The sequence below is a fragment of the Leptonychotes weddellii genome, chromosome 3, assembly GCF_054177405.1.
Source record: "Leptonychotes weddellii isolate Sample4059 chromosome 3, ASM5417740v2, whole genome shotgun sequence".
Classification (NCBI taxonomy): Eukaryota; Metazoa; Chordata; class Mammalia; order Carnivora; family Phocidae; genus Leptonychotes; species Leptonychotes weddellii.
The window spans coordinates 25,635,862-25,651,880 of NC_138371.1; the positions used below are offsets into that span (position 1 = coordinate 25,635,862).

Consider the following 16,019-nt stretch of genomic DNA (forward strand, 5'->3'; position numbering starts at 1 on the left):
ACTGGATTTTCTCTCAATAGGAGAGAAGCTACAGTATAGTTTTATTTTGCATTTCACATATGCATGAAGACATGGTTAAGGGTCATCTGCATTTCTTTTTCTGTGACTTGCCCTTCATATCTTTGTTATAAGTCAGTCCATAGTTTAGGCCTGTATGGTTTTCTGTTCAGTCCACTCTTGGCTCTCACCTCTACTGCACCAGCCTTCTACCTGGTCTCCCTGCTTCCATCCATGCCTATGTTACACATTCTCACACAGCGGCTAGCCTGTTGTTTTTGTGTTTCGTTTTTTAAAGAATTAAGCTCATTCCCCTGCATATAATCCTCCACTGGTTTCCCATTACAACTAAACTAAGATCCCTATTTTTTGTGAAGGCCCGATAGGCACACGAGGTCTGAACCCACCACATCCCTGCTGGCATCCCTCTCACCCTGCTGCTGCCATGCCCTGTCTCTGTCCTGTGCCTGCACCAGCATATTCCCATGTGAGGAACTCTGCTCGGAAGCCTCTTCTCCCACAGCTCCCTCTCACTTTTAGGGCTGTGTACTTGTCACTTGAGAGCAGCAGTCTTTAACCACTTCTTGTAAACCTGCCCTTCTCCCATCCTTGACCTTCTTTCACTTTCTTTCAGCACCTCTCTACCTGAGGTTCTTTCATTATTCATGTGCTGTCTGCCCCTAGGTCCCTCCAGAATGTAAGGAGTGAAGGGTAGGGGCTTTATCCTGTATACCACTGTCTGTCCTGCATCTGGAACAGTGCCCAAAAAACATCTGTTTCAGTGTACTCAAACCCAGTTAAGTTTCTCCCGGTTTTCCCAACTAAGATTTCTTCTAATGCTTCTTTTGATTAGTCATCTTAGACCAGCATTACTTTCAGATCTCTTAGAGTAGTAGTTATTCCGAATTAAAGACACAAGACAGGCTACCAAGAACCACAAAAATCTCAAAAAGGAATTCTAACATCCAGTGAAAAACCAACAGTAGCTTCAATTTGGCATAAGGACATTTAATGTTAAAGTACTTTACCTACAAAATGACTAAGTCATAAGACAAAGTATATACCATCTGAATTCTAAAGAGTGGTACAATGCACCAGTTTTTATCTGTGTCCCCAGAATAAAGCATGATAATGGGATTCTGTTCTGTTTTACTATAAGAGATGCCCAATCATAAAGGGTAGGTAAATGAATGGTGCTCCAAGCATTTAATGGTACACTAAACAGTTATTAAAAGGCATGTGGTAGAGCTTTGTGCAGCTCCATGGAAATACATCCTGGAGTGCTTTCTAGGTGTCAAGCACAGTTCCAGGAGCTCTAGGTCATTATTTGTCTTTAAAACAAAAAGTTATAAAGCAGCAAAAATAAAGAGTTATCTCTTTTTGTGAAATAAACAAAATGTTATGTTTATATACATATGAAAGGTTTAGTAAGAATAAACACTAAAATATTAATAAAACTTCTGGATATTCTAAGTAAATGACTTTTTTGTATTTTCTAAACCTTTTACAGCAAACGCCTATTGTCATCAAAAAAAAATGTGTTTAAAATAGCTACTGGAAAGAGGAAAGCTCTGTTGCTCAGAGGTTTTTCCACATCATATTGCCAATTCCTTCCCCACTCCTCAGGGGAAGGGGGAAGAAGGGGTCACTTGAGAGAGCATTTTTGGCCAGCAAATTAGTGAAGCCTCTAAGGTCGGAACATAAAAGGCTGTATGAAAAGTTGATGAACAGTAATAAGGCCGGATAATACGATGTTAGTGTCTTATTTTGTGTTATTGATACTACCATCAGTTATTGTGGAAATGCTGTTAGATAAAGGTAAGGTAGTAGAAAAATTCTTTTGAGTCTATATGAAATCTACACTAGGTTCTTAGGAATAGCTCTTTGAAATGGCTTGAAGAAATCATGTTCTTCTGAAATGTTTCAGAAAAACAAGGCACAACATTATGTATGGATGATTTTGTCTAAGAAATGAACCAATTAAATTCTTCATCGTAGAAAAGCCAAAATGTTTTATATTTAAGTAGGTATTTCTTAGTTTCCAGGGAAACTGATATAAAAATGCCGGAAATAAAGACATTAAAAGCAAACTCTCAATGTGCCTGTACTTTATATTTGGTGTTCTGACCTTGTTTCTATGGAAACCTAATAGGCAAATGCTGAAATTGAGGCTTCTCTTATCATTTTATTGAACGCCAAAGAAAATTAAGACAAACTGAATTTTAACTATCATGTTAAACACAAAAGGTAAATTGTGTATTCATGAACTTTTTTTTTTTTTTTTAACTTTTCCGGTTTAACACTCCTTATAGTCCTATGCTTAATACTGGGTACCTTACCTTATCAGCTTTTCCTAATGTTCCTCTGTCCAGGGCATTCTTGGCTTTAATTAGAGATCACCAAACAAACTCTTTTAAACGCATCAACCCATTTATCTGACTGGTTAATCTAGGCTCTATCATGGCTTCTACTTTTAGTCTTATCTATTGTAATGATTACAGACAAAGGAGGGAGAGGTAAAAGTTGCTTCTGAATTGTGAACAATAAACTTTGAATGGAAATAATCAAAACAAGTGAGTGGAGATAGGCCTATCGTATGGATGAATAATAAAATACCAGATGCATTCTAGAGTTTCTTAGGCATCCCTAGAACTGAATTTGGCAATCTATCACCTCCATGTCAGTCTCTTCTGTTCAGTAGCTGTGTTACACAGTCATTGCCCATCTTGGAGTCTCTCCTCCTTCATCAGCAACACAGGGAGAATACACATGGGCCTTATTTGTAGTTGGAAGGGCCAAATGAGGCGGACATGAAGATGTGTTGCAAATCTTCAAAGAATTATAAAAAGGTCCAACTTTGGTCTCTCATCCAACACTACCCATCTACTAACTAGTTTGTCAAATCACTCAGAGGCTTACCTTACAGCACCAAGCAGAGCGGAAGTTTTCTCATGTCCTTACATGCTTTGTGTTTAAAAGTACAATTAGTTCATATAATTTGTTCATTCTTTTACAATACTTCAATATTCTGAAAAAGCAGTACTTTCCAGTTACAAAGCCATGTCCATCATATGGGTAAATCCACAGGCTTAATTATTATAACTCAAAGAAATTAACAGCCCAACTAAAGTTTACTTAGAAAAAGAGCTACAAGACATTTCCTCTAGGAAATAATGAAATAAACTGGGGCACTTCAATGAAACAAATGGGCTAATGGGGCTTTAACATCTTTATGATACAATGTTTTCTACTTCAAAGGATGTAAGACTTCATTAAAGATACTCAGAATTATCTTTACCTAGTTATCCCTTTCCAAAATTCCAGAGGCAAAAATCAAACATTTCCTCTTTTCTCTCCCCCTCCCCCAACAGTTAGTCAGAAGAACTTTTACCCCAACATTCTTAAAGTTGAACAAGATTCTGGGGGGGCGGGGGCCTGAGAAGGAGAGGGAGATTAGGAGACAAACATTCTTGTGCAAAATCTGACACCTTTTTTTTTTTAAGATTTATTTATTTATTTATTTGAGAGAGAGAGCGTGCACGCACAAGCAGGTGGAGGGGCAGAGGAAGAGGGAGAAACAGACTCACTGCTGAGCAGGGAGCCCCATAAGGGGCTTGATCCCAAGACTCTGGAATCATGACCTGAGCAGAAGGCAGGCACTTAACCGACTGAGCGACCCAGGCGCCCCAAGATGACACCTTAATTACCAAACCTTTATATTACAAATTAAGTCTAAATTTATGGGGTTTTTTTTTCTCTTTGGAAACTTCTGACCAATAATCTCATGAACCACCCTGCCTCTCATTTTTAGAACAGGCAACAAGTAAGTCACTGAGGTAGGGCTGAAGACATATTTGGGTCAAAATGGGAATTTTAAAGTAATGAGAACTCCCTGGGTTCTCCGTTCGGTATAAAAACTATTGTCGCAGCCCTGGCAATAACATTTCACGCCCCTTCCTCCCATCATTTTCTTTCCGTCTGTCTTCAAATTATAGTTAGAGGAAGGCAGCCTCTATCGAGGCTGTTGAAAACAGCCTACTTAAGAACACCACATAGACTCTCACAGGCCAATCTCTATTTTGAATTTAAATAACAAATCCTTAACAATACGTCTGAACTGTCCCGCGTATTAAGTACCTTAACGGGTGCGAGGAAGAATACCATCAGGCTCTTACCTGGTTTCTTCGCTTTGGTAAGGATACTCTGAAGTTGGGATATTTACATTTTGGGGAGTGAATATACCAAAAAGTCTTTATAAAGTTCCCGGACACGTTAAGTAGACCGACAAACAGGAAGGGGTTGAGGACTGTAGGGTCTCAGGCCGGGCTGGGAAATGGGAATAGGGGAAAGAACTGAGCGTTCGGGGCAGGGAAGAGGGAGAGCAACTGGCTGGACACGACGGGGAAAGAACAAGGGGTGGGGACGTCAAGCAGAGCCAGCCTTCATCCCCGGCGCCCAGCCCTGGGAAAGCCGGCTCCCGGCAGGAAGGAGCCGGAGGCGGCGGCTCCGTCCCGGGGGACCGCCCGAGAGCGGACAGCGCCGGCCCCCGAGACGGACGAGAGGTGCCCGCCTCCTCCTTACCTTCAGGCATCTCCCGGTCGCTGATGTGCTGCAGGTGGTGGCCCTCGCCCGCTCCGAAATCCAACTCGGCGGGCTCCACTGCAGCAGGCGCCGGCGCTACTGCCACCGCGTCCCCGGCCGCCGCCTCGTAGATCTCAGACTCGTAGTCGGGCTCCGCCGGCCCCGTGCGCCGGCCCAGCTTGGGGCTGGCATTGGGGGACACGCAACAGGTCAACGTGTTCCCCATGGGGCGCCTACCACTCCTCGCCGCCTTCGCTCGCCCCTGACTCCGCCGCGCTCAGCAGCTACCCCCTCCCCCAACAATGGCGCGGTCGGCACCGGCAGCCCCGGGCTACGCCGGGGCTGCGCCGCGCATACAGGCGCGGCCTCGCCCGCTGCCCGCCGGTCCGCCCCGCCGCCGGGCCCCGGGCAGGGCTCCGGCCCCGGCCGCACCCCCGCCGCCGCCCCGCCGCCGCCGCCGCCTCCCCCGAGCCAACTAGCCTGTGAGGGCGGCGACCAGCCCGGCTTATTTAAAAGGGGTGGGGACCCGACAGGCGCTGAAAGGCGCAGCCACTGCCGGGAGAGAGCGCGGTCGGAGCTCCTCCTCCTTCCGCCGCCACCTCCCGACTGAAGTCCGCTTGCCTGGCTGGCATCTGCCAACCGGAACGCATTCTATGGTCACCTGGTTACAAGGGACCAATCACGCTCAGAGTTCCCTCCACGCGCCCGCCTCGGAGCGGAGGCACGTGACTCATAATGCCCCGCCCCTGCCCCGCGGCTGCTCCGCCCCCCGCGCGGCGCGCCACGGACTCGGGTTTCCATTCATCTCGCGCAGCCGGGAGCTTTCCGGTTCTGCGGGAAGCGCAGCAGGCGTTTGTTACTCCAAGCCGTCCTGGGTCGGTGGGCTTTATAGAAAGCCTTGTTAGTATAGAGCCGATTCCCTCAGCAACTCGGTTCCACCGTTTGACAGCTGACTCATTTGATGTATTGGTCACCGAACTTTGTTCCACCCGAATTGTTGACCGTTTTTGTAACTAAATGCTTCTCCTCTCCTGCCTTCCAAGTTTTAGTTTTCGCCTGCAACTTGACCACAGCAACTCCCGGAGCCCTGGTCCTGCTCTCAACAAAGCGCTGTGGCTGTGTGTCTTGCATGAGACTCGAGGACAGGTTACCCTCCCTTTCGTTATCCGTAAAATAGGGACCGAACTCGTCCCTCCCAGCCCAGAAGCGCTGGGATTCACCAACTCGCTTTTCTCCCTTCTCTTTCTCCCTTCCACGACAGGAGTTTCCAGGTTCATCTTCTTTGGCCAACAGCGCATAAAGCACGATTTTCTCATACAAAATTGAGAACCACAAAGTGGGGTGACACGGTCCTGATTTGATGATGATAATGATAGTTAACGTTTGGCAAGCACTTAAGTGTGTGCCCAACCCCATTCCAAGTGAGGTATTCATTTAACCCTCAAAAATAATCCTTTTACAGATTTTACAGAAGAAATTGAGATGAAATAACATTCCTAAGGCCACGTGATTGCTCAGGTGTGGGGCCAGGATTTGATCCTAGATAGTGCAGATCACCACAGGCGCCTCATCGTGATTACCAGAAAGTAAAGATAGAAGTAAAACTTCAGGATTTTTTTTTTTTTTTTTTTGAGGAAGGACAATTTTCTAATGTAGATTTTGAAGTGTTTTCCCTTCATTCAACATTCTCTCCCACATGCTAGGCACTGTATGCAGGAAACCCTCCTGCCCTCAGTGAGCTCACACAGATGACAAAACAAAGGCTTAGAGAGTCCAACTGTCTGAGGTCAGACTGCTGGAAAGGGCTTGAGCCTGAGATTCAAACCTAGATCTATCTGACCCCAAAGTAGATGCTGGGGGAAAGAGGATGGATTTTATCCTGCAAACATGAGACAATTGAATAATATGAAGTCGAGGAGTCACTATCAGTTTGTTTGTAGGGAGGTCACTTGCGACAGTAAAGACTGAAGGAAGCAACAAGACCAGTTCAGAGACTTTAAGTTCAACTAGGAGAGAAGGCGGTGGCAGTGACTGAAGTGGAGGGAAAGGACTTCAGATCTTTGGGGAGGTAGAATCAAAGGGCTTGATGACTAGATATGGAGGGAGAAGTGAAGGGGGAGGCAAAAATGGCTGCTAGGGTCCTGGCTTGGAGGATGGGGTAGACAACAGTGACTCTCTCCCAGAAAGAATACAGGAAGAGGAACAGGCTTGAGGAGGAAGATAATTTTCGCCTGTTAAGTGGAACACCCAAAAGGAGCTCTCTGGTGGAAAGTTGGATATATACCTCTTTCGATTAAGTCTGTTTTGTGATAGCCCAACCTGTATTTTCAAAAATAACACGCATATTAAACCAAAAAAGAAAAAAAGTGTATTTGGGGAAATTTCCTAAAGTTGACACGCTAAGAATATAACATTTTTTTTTTTAAGATTTTATTTATTCATGAGAGACAGAGAGAGAGAGAAGCAGAGGGAGAAGCAGGCTCCCAAGGAGCAGGGAGCCCGATGCGGGACTCGATCCCAGGACCCTGGGATCATGACCTGAGCCGAAGGCAGACGCTTAACCGTCTGAGCCACCCAGGCGCCCAAGAATATAACATTTCTTAATGACTACTTTCATAGAACAACTTGGAATCTATAGTTTTAGTAAATGAAGCATTTTATGTAAAATAAAACTTAAATGAAAAACATGTAAAATTGTGTTGTCATTAGAATATATAGAAAGTAATTTAAGCCATGGGTACAGAAATGATTGTCTTAAAAAGATGTGTGTAATTAAAAAGATTTTAAAAAAAGAAAGACTGGAGAAGAGAGAGATTTAAGCGGCATTTAAGTAAAGCCTGAAAAGGTGACCTGTGAATTCAAGGGACCTGAGTGTTAATCAGGAATGGCTGATGGATCAAGTGAGTCCCGTGAGGGTGGGGGTCACATCTGCCTCTCATTACAGGGCGGCACCTAGAACAGTGCCTGGCCAGTAGGCATGCAATAAGCAATTCCCTGAAGAGTCAAGGGTGGGAAAGTTACAAATGCCATTGGCTATGGCAACTGGGAGACTGAGGATGTGGGTGAGGCAGATGGCAGGTAGTGAATAAAGAAATGAATTGGAGGTGAGACAGGGAAGACCAGAACCGAGAGCTTCTCTTCCCAAACATTTGACTGAGAAGAGAGATGCGTAGTAGTTAGAGGGAGATGTATGATCAAGGATTTCTTTTTTAAGATCCACCCCCCAAAAAAGTGAGTCTATTTATATGTTAAAGGTAAGAGTCAATGGAGAAAAAAAGTTTGAAGTTACGGAAGATGAGAGAATTAAAGAAGCAAGGTCCCCAAGGAGGCAGAAGTGGATGTACTCCAGAGCCGGGATAGATTAGCTTTGGACTGATAGGAAAGCAAGGAAGAAGAAAGGACCTGTGTGGCCACACAGACATTTCTGATAAAGGAGAGGCTTAGGAAGTGCTCATCTGGTGACTCTATGTTTCTCTATTTTAATAAGCTTCTATTTGGAAAGCTCCTCTGGGAAAGAGAGGACAATGTGTAGAGAAGTCAGCACTTTATAAAAGCTCAATATACTTATTTACAAAATGTAAATATCTTCCCTCAAAGGTGGGTAAATTGTAGAGAGATTTGACCATGAATCAAGGAGCTCTAGTATAAACAGGTATGTCGCAAAAGTAGATGGGGCTATTATTCCCCCCCAAAAGTTAAAAGAAATTGCATCAACTCTGGGGTGCAAGTAAAAACAAAAATAAGAAGAAAATGACATGTAATTGCAAAAAGTATGAACATTTACAAACCCTTTAACCACATAAGGTACCCAAAAAAGGACCGAAGGGAGGAATGTCCCCCTTTATTAGGATGGCAGAAAGAAAAGGTAACCTCAAAAATCAGAGAAGCAGGCACACCCGAACCTAATGTAACATTGTGTGTCAACTATACTCAAAAGAAAAAAAAAAAAGATAAAGATCTAAAAATCAGAGAAGCAGAGATGATGAATGCTTAATTTAATTGTTTAAAAGATGTAAATAAGGTTTGGGGACAAAAATAGGCAATAAATTGAAATGTGGGAAACCACAGTAGAATGGCAAAAGATTCAGTAAAGTCTAGGTTTCAGTGAATATCTTGTTAAATCCTCAGTGACTACATTCCATGATAATAATAATATTGTCTGAAGTTCTAGGAATGTCATGGGACGCCATTTTGTTTATTTTTTTTAAGATTTTACTTATTTATTTGAGAGAAAGAGCACAAGCAGGGGGAGGGGCAGAGGGAGAAGCAGACTCCCCACTGAGCAGGGAGCCAGACATAGGGCTTGATCCCAGGACCCCAGGATCATGACCGGAGCTGAAGGCAGACGCTTAGCCAACTGAGCCACCCAGGTGCCCCCCAAATTTATTTATTTTAGAGAGAGTGCATGAGCATGTGGCAGGATGAGCAGAGAGAATCCCAAGCAGACTCTGCACTGAGTATGGAGCCCAGCGCGAGCTCGATCCTACAATCCTGAGATTAGGACCCCAGCCAAAACCAAGAGTCGGTCGCTTAACCAACTGCGCCACCCAGGAACCCCTACAAATGCCATTTTGGATGATTCTTGTAGACTTGAGACAATGCCTAAGATTATGTTATAAAATAGTGCTTGCATTTAACAATAGACACACATCAAAATAGATATGTATGACCTTGAAAATGAAAGAATCTTAAATCTTGCTAAGAAAACATTGGAAAGCATTGTTATAAAAATAGATTTTAAAATATTTTGTTTGAAGAGGACACTGGAGAGCATTAAGAAAAAACTCTGTCCTCCGATGATAGAACAAAGGGAAGCAAAGAGTAGTAATGTGATTTGAATTAAGCAGAGTTTGATTCTGTGATAGAACCTGAAACCTTGCATGTGCCTACTGATGGCTGAATATCCCCTGGGAGGAATTTTTTTTTTTTAAGATTTTATTTATTTATTTGAGAGAGAGAGAGCGTGCGCACAAGCAGGGGGAGCAGCAGAGGGAGAGAGAGAGGCAGGCTCCCGGCTGAGCAGGGAGCCCCAGGCAGGGCTGGTTCCCAGGACCCCGAGATCATGACCTGATCCCAAGGCAGACACTTAATGACTGAGCCACCCAGGTGCCTCTTTAATTAGATTAATAATTGGTAGTTACATTTTTAGGGCCTTGTATTCTATTCTATTTGAGCCATATAATAGATTATAATTAATTTTCCTCTCCTGCCTAACTTTTTTTTTCTTCATTCCAGACATCAGGGTGGGGGAAAAGAATGGAGATTTTTAAGAAGATGCACATAGCATAGAACTTATATATCATTGATTTAAAGCTTGGTCATATGGCCACACGTAGCTGCAAGAAAGACTCAGAAAACGTAATCATATAGCTGAGTAACTAATGCAGAAGGGATAACTGGGTATTGGACAGTAACTAGCACTCTATGCTACAATCTGTAAGGAAAGATTAGAGAAGTTTCAGCTTAAAGCAAAAGGGATCATGATAAAATTTCATATCCCTTTGCAAGCATATATGAAAATTTATACAAAGAGTTCTGTAATGATCTTTTAAGCTAAGATGACAGAAAAAGTGGAGCGAGGCTTAAGCTATAGAACAAAACTGGCTTAGATGCAAGAAAGATTTTATGGCAGTCAAGTGATTAGGAATATATATCATATGTGTGTTGTGACTAATTGGATTCCATCTTGACTATAATGACTAGTCACAGAATAGGATTTTGTGTGTAAGTAATATGTACATTTTTTTCTGGGCAGAGAGTCTACCCTTATCACCATATTCTCAATGACAAAATGCTAAGAATTATTACTATATCTGATCTGACGTGGAACAACTTGACTTTTCTCATTCCTGACTTTAGAAAATTATAATTGGTATTTTTCAGTAAGTGGGTCATTTGATAGTGCTGGTGATTATACTTAAGAAAACTATCCAGTGCCTCGACATGCCCGAATGTCCACTGTGATTACAACTCCAAACATCGGGGCACTTTCTAGGACAAGTTCTAGGAAGGGCCTATAGTTTTAAGAGCCCAGGATTTTCTTTTTGCTTTTCCTGGAGCCTTTTCTCTTCTTTGCTGTTTAATGGCTTATTTGCTTCCAGTTGCATTTGTCTAAGTGCTATAGGTAATCTAAAATCTTAGCCCACAGCTGTTCAGGCTCCTGGTTTTCTGAAGCAGATGCCAGTTCTACTCCCAGATCCAAAGGCTATAAAGGCATGTGATCTGCACTTAACTAGTTTCTAGAAAGAGCTGACCTGCACGCTTGCCCCGGAAATAAACTCACTGCCAAATCCACTTTAGAACAAGGCCAAGTAGAGGAGTCCCTGGGTGGCTCAGTCGGTTAAGCGTCTGCCTTTGGCTCGGGTTGTGATCCCGGAGTCCCAGGATTAAGCCCTGCATTAGGCTCCCTTCTCAGAAGGGAGTCTTCTTTTCCCTCTGCCCCTCAGCCCACTGGTGTTCTCTCTCTCTCAAATAAATAAATAAAATCTTAAAAAAGAAAAAAAGAACTAGGTTGAGTAGAAATAAATACATTAAATGATTTCAGTTGTTTTTCCCTATCTTGCGGATCCTCCTTACCCACCCCACCCCCAACAGGCTTCACTATTCCCACTTGTTTCACTTGAGTGATACCTTGTTGCTTTTAAGATGTGTCAATCTTAGATGTGTCAGTTTTACTCTTAAAATGGAATCCTTGGCCAAGGTGGCTTACTGAAGTTAGAACCTTTTTCTTGCAGTGATCTAACACGTTCCCCTCCATGTCTTCGGGTAGCCTTTTTGACAGCAGCTTCCTGAAGTCAAGTTGATATTAGAAACACTGTAGGAGGAGGAGTCTCATTAAACTTGACAGCAGGGAAAAGTTTAAAGAAGCCTTTTTAACCAAGTTTGTCCCCTAGGAACAGAGCTCATAGATTTTAGGGCATGATCTTTTCCTCGTGATGACTCTATTGCCCTGTTGTGGAGACAGATCCATCTTTATCCTCACAGTGCGGAGTCCACCCTGCACTACCTCTAGAATTTTCTATCATAAGGGATTAGGATGGCCAACTGGATAGATGTAGGGACCAGGAAATTTGTCTTAAGAGACATGTTTGTAGAGAAAGTGCACTTAGAAAAACAACAGCAAAAACAAAACGAACAACTTAGATTGCATTTGGGGAGGGGGGAAGCTAGGGCTTTGGCCCCTCTGCTGAGCAGGCCCCGCTTCTGTAAGGGTGCTTCTCTGAGTGATGCCCCACATCCCATGAGCTATGTCTTCTCTGTTCTATTTACTATGCAGATAACATAGAATACTCTTCTGAAAAAAAAAAAAAAGATAGTCTGGTTATAGAGCCAATGCTTGGCCGAGAAGAGGCAAAGGAAAACTGAGACAACAGAAGTGGTAGCAGCTGAAGCCCGCACCCCAACCCAGTCTGCCTGTTGGCGTGTTGCAGCTGCCCCACCTGGGCCATTCGGTCAACCTCTACTCATGCTCTGAGGCTTATATCAAGCAGAGCCTGCGGCCAAGCTTCTTTGACTTCCTTAAGACTAAAATTCTGCATCTTCGGGGCAATCAGTCCCTTCTGCAAACCTTGGCCAGGATGCAGCCTTGTATCACATTGTATGAGAATTGCTTACTTGTTTGAACCGCCTCCCCCCACCCCCATTAAACTAGGCACTCCCCTGAGGACAGAGCTATTTTATTCAGGTTTTGTATCCCCAGCGCTAAGTATAATGCCTGGCTTACAGCTCTCTCATACACTTTTCTGGAATGAGAGGATACTTGAATGAAAAAATTTGAATCTGAGAGGACCAACAATCACAATTCAAGAGCGATTGTAACCATTCCTTATTTTTCGGTATTCTCTATTCTCTTTTGTGCCTCTGCTTCTAGCTTCTGTTCCCTGACAGCATTGTTTAAAACCACAGCTATTTTATAACGCCCTCAAGTGTGTGTGGGTGAGGACAGCAGGCAGGACACGGTGAGAACTGGGCATGCGCGCCCCAGCTCCCCGCGGCCTCAGCTGGAGCGAGTCTGGCCACTGGAGCTGGCCAGGATGGCTCACCTGGGGTCTGGAGCAGCAGTTCTGGCTGTCAGCTGGGCTCCTCCGGCCTTCTGCAGGTCGTGACTCCTGCGGCCCGAGGGCCCAGGCAGCTTCTTCACTCACACATCAGGGGCCTGGTCTGCCGAGGCCAGAACATCAGGGACTGGTTGGGTATCCCTCAGGGTGTGGTGGTCTCAGAGTAGTCAGACTTATTGGACGCAAATATAAAATCCCAGTGGGTTTCATTTCTCTGCTAAACACGATTTAATATAAAAATGTGGGGGAGGGAGAGGCGTGGTGAGCAACATTCCTTCAATTAAAACAACCCCCCCCGCCCCCGCCACCAAGCCAGTTCCTTCACTATTACCAAGTTTGTCCAGATCATCACCTTACAATGGATCATGTTAAATGTACTGTAACCAAATCTAAGTCTTCTGCACTACCTGGCATCTAAGCAATCCCTTTCCCTCCTTGCTCTCTGAGCGTTTTAGTAGTTAGAAAGAACACAGATTTCTGCAGGTGCTTTCAGAAACAAATTTGCCATTGGTTACGTGCGTTTTGTGATGTTTCGAATTGTATGTTTGAAAATAGCATTCACATTAAATCAAATTTAGGAGCAATCGGAGAAATCTCCTAAAATCTACATGCTGACAACGTCGCATCTTTCTAGAGATTACTTTGGTAGAGCAACTTAGAATCTATGGTTTCAGCAAATGAAGTGTCCAGTGTAAAATGAAACCATCGCATGAAAACATGACTTTAAATGTTACCGTCATTGCTATGTTTAACTAGTAATTTCCCTGCGAACATGCACTGTGAAGTGCTTTACATGCATAAACTAATATAGCCACCAAAATCTCAGGATGTGGTAATATGAAAGCCCCTCAGGGCAACTCTCCACGTGGCACCATTGACCCATCTGTTGCCATTACATAAAGATTTTTCCTTCCGGGAAGTAGATGGAAGGAGCATGCTGTTTGCTATTGCCTACTTTTGAAGCAAGGTATGCCAAGGTCTATGTGCCCTTCCCCAAAAGTATCAAGGGAGGAGCCTGCCACATCGGCAAACTCTGCTTAGCACTCTTTTGGGTAGAGATCATACTTTGCTGGCAATTTATGTTTCTTTCTTTTTCTTTTTTTAAAGATTTTATTTATTTATTTGAGAGAGAGAATGAGACAGAGAGAGAGAGCACGAGATGGGGGAGGGTCAGAGGGAGAAGCAGGTTCCCCGCCGAGCAGGGAGCCCCATGCGGGACTCGATCCCAGGACTCCAGGATCATGACCTGAGCCGAAGGCAGTCGCTTAACCAACTGAGCCACCCAGGCGCCCCGCAATTTATGTTTCTATAAAAGAATAGGGAGACGCTTGCCCCTCAGAGTCTTCGGTGAGGTAAGATGGCTGATTGGTTTGCATTTGGGATTAGGTGTCTCTAGAGGAGAAAGAAATAAACAGGGTCAGAAAAATACGCCTTTCTCTATGGGTATCCCTACAGGGGCTTGACTAGAAGCCAAAACAATCACAGAGTGAACAATGGCGATTCTGAGGCTCAGGATCCTTTGGATAATTAATTATAATTGAGTAGTAATTAATAATGATTTGAATAATTGCAGGTTCCCTACCTTCAGGCTATGGGCTGGAAGCAGTAACACATTGAGCCATAATGGAGCCTGAGGCAAAGGGGAAATTGGTAATACTTATCCCACCTTTATTAAAATTGTTGGTATTTTGTTCATTATAGATTTTTAACATAATTTTATTTTTCAAAACATGCTACTTATTTATCTATCTATCTTAATTACTGAGTGTTTGTGCCCCCTTACATGGGACTCCTGTGGCAAGTGCCTCACTCACCTCTCCTCAGACCAGGTCTTAAGCCCAGAAACAATTGAAGGGTTATCTGGATACTGCTTGGCCTGCCCTGGGGAGGGAAGAGAGGGCGAGCCAAACCCTTGGACTGGTCTCTGATCCTTGGTGTCTTGAAATTTCCAAATCACTGAGATGAGAAAAATCAAATTCTAGTCAGGGATGAAAGACAGCCCAAGTCTTCTGTGGACCACTATTACCGCATTTTACAGATGAGAAACAGGGACTCAGTGCATGTGACCGACGTGCCTAAGAAGACAAATCTAGAAAGTAGAAAGTGAGGACTTGACTCCGTAGTCTGTGCTCCGAGAGACTGCCCATTCACTGTGTCCCCACAAAAAGGATTAATAATGTATTTTTTCCTCTTAATAGCCAGCTAAAAGTCATGACAAAAATATCTTCTGTTAATTTTTAATAAGTTTTTTCCTGGTACAGAAGTAATATATATTCTTTGAAGAGAAATAAGAAAATACACATAAGTGAGAGAAATCAAAATAAATCAAAATCCTACACCAAGAACCACCCCACTATTAGTGTTTTGTTGCATTTCTAAGTTTTATTTTAATAAAGATAAATTACATGCATACGATTTAAAAATAAAATGCTACACACGCAGTTGTTTTTAACATGCTTTCCTAACAGTATCCCATGAGCATCTTTTTCTGTCGTTGATGTTTTGCAGTGTAATTTGCAATAGCTTCATAATATGCATTCACTGGTTCATGAATATTTATTGAGGGCCTGCTACTCTCCAGGCAGCGACTAGGTAGGCACTGGAGATGTATCAGTTAACAAAACAGAATTTGTCCCTCTAGGGTTGACATTTAAATAGAGGAAGACCAGGGACACCTGGGTGGCTCAGTCATTAAGCATCTGCCTTCGCTCAGGTCATGATTCCAGGGTCCTGGGATCGAGCCCCGCATCGGGCTCCTCGCTCAGCGGGGAGCCTGCTTCTCTCTCTGCCTGCAGCCTGCTTGTGATCTCCCTCTCTCTTTCTGACAAATAAATAAAATCTTTAAAAAAAAATTAAATAGAGGAAGACCTTCGAAAAATAAATGAATAAATGTGTGTCAGTTAGGGACGCCTGGGTGGCTCAGTCGGTTAAGCGTCTGCCTTCAGCTCAGATCATGATCCCAGGATCCTGGGATCGAGTCCCACATCGGGCTTTCTGCTCCGTGGGAAGCCTGCTTCTCCCTCTCCCTCTCCCTCTGCTTTTGTTCCCTCTCTCGCTGTGTCTCTCTCTGTCAAATAAATAAAATCTTTTTAAAAAATCTGTCAGCTAATAGGGACACTATTTTGGATGTTGTCAGGGAGTCTTCTGTGATAGGAAGCTGTTTGGGGCTGAACTGTATCCTCCCCCCATTCATATGTTGAAGTCCTAACCCCCACTCCCGCACAACGTGACTATATTTGGAGATAGTGTCTTTAGAGAGGTAATAAGTTAAAATTAGATCATTAGGGTGAGCCCTAATCCAAATGACTGGTGCCGTTTTAAGAAGAAGAAGTTTGGACACAGACATACAGAGAGGGAAGATCGTGTGAAGACATGGGGAGAAGA

General features: G+C 43.7%; 1 protein-coding gene across 2 annotated transcripts in view; it reads right to left on the reverse strand.

The window, feature by feature from the left end:
• The window catches only part of CCNYL1 (cyclin Y like 1), a 36,770-nt gene extending 31,798 nt beyond the window's left edge, over positions 1 to 4,972 (reverse strand). Inside the window, exon 1 of one of the 2 annotated variants that reach the window (XM_006733372.3) lies at positions 4,579 to 4,972. In XM_006733372.3, the coding sequence (XP_006733435.1) occupies positions 4,579 to 4,804 (226 nt within the window). In that variant the 5' untranslated portion in view covers positions 4,805 to 4,972. The remainder of the gene's footprint in view (positions 1 to 4,578) is intronic. The other variant, XM_006733371.3, reaches the window with a different exon arrangement.
• Positions 4,973 to 16,019: the final 11,047 nt, after the last annotated feature.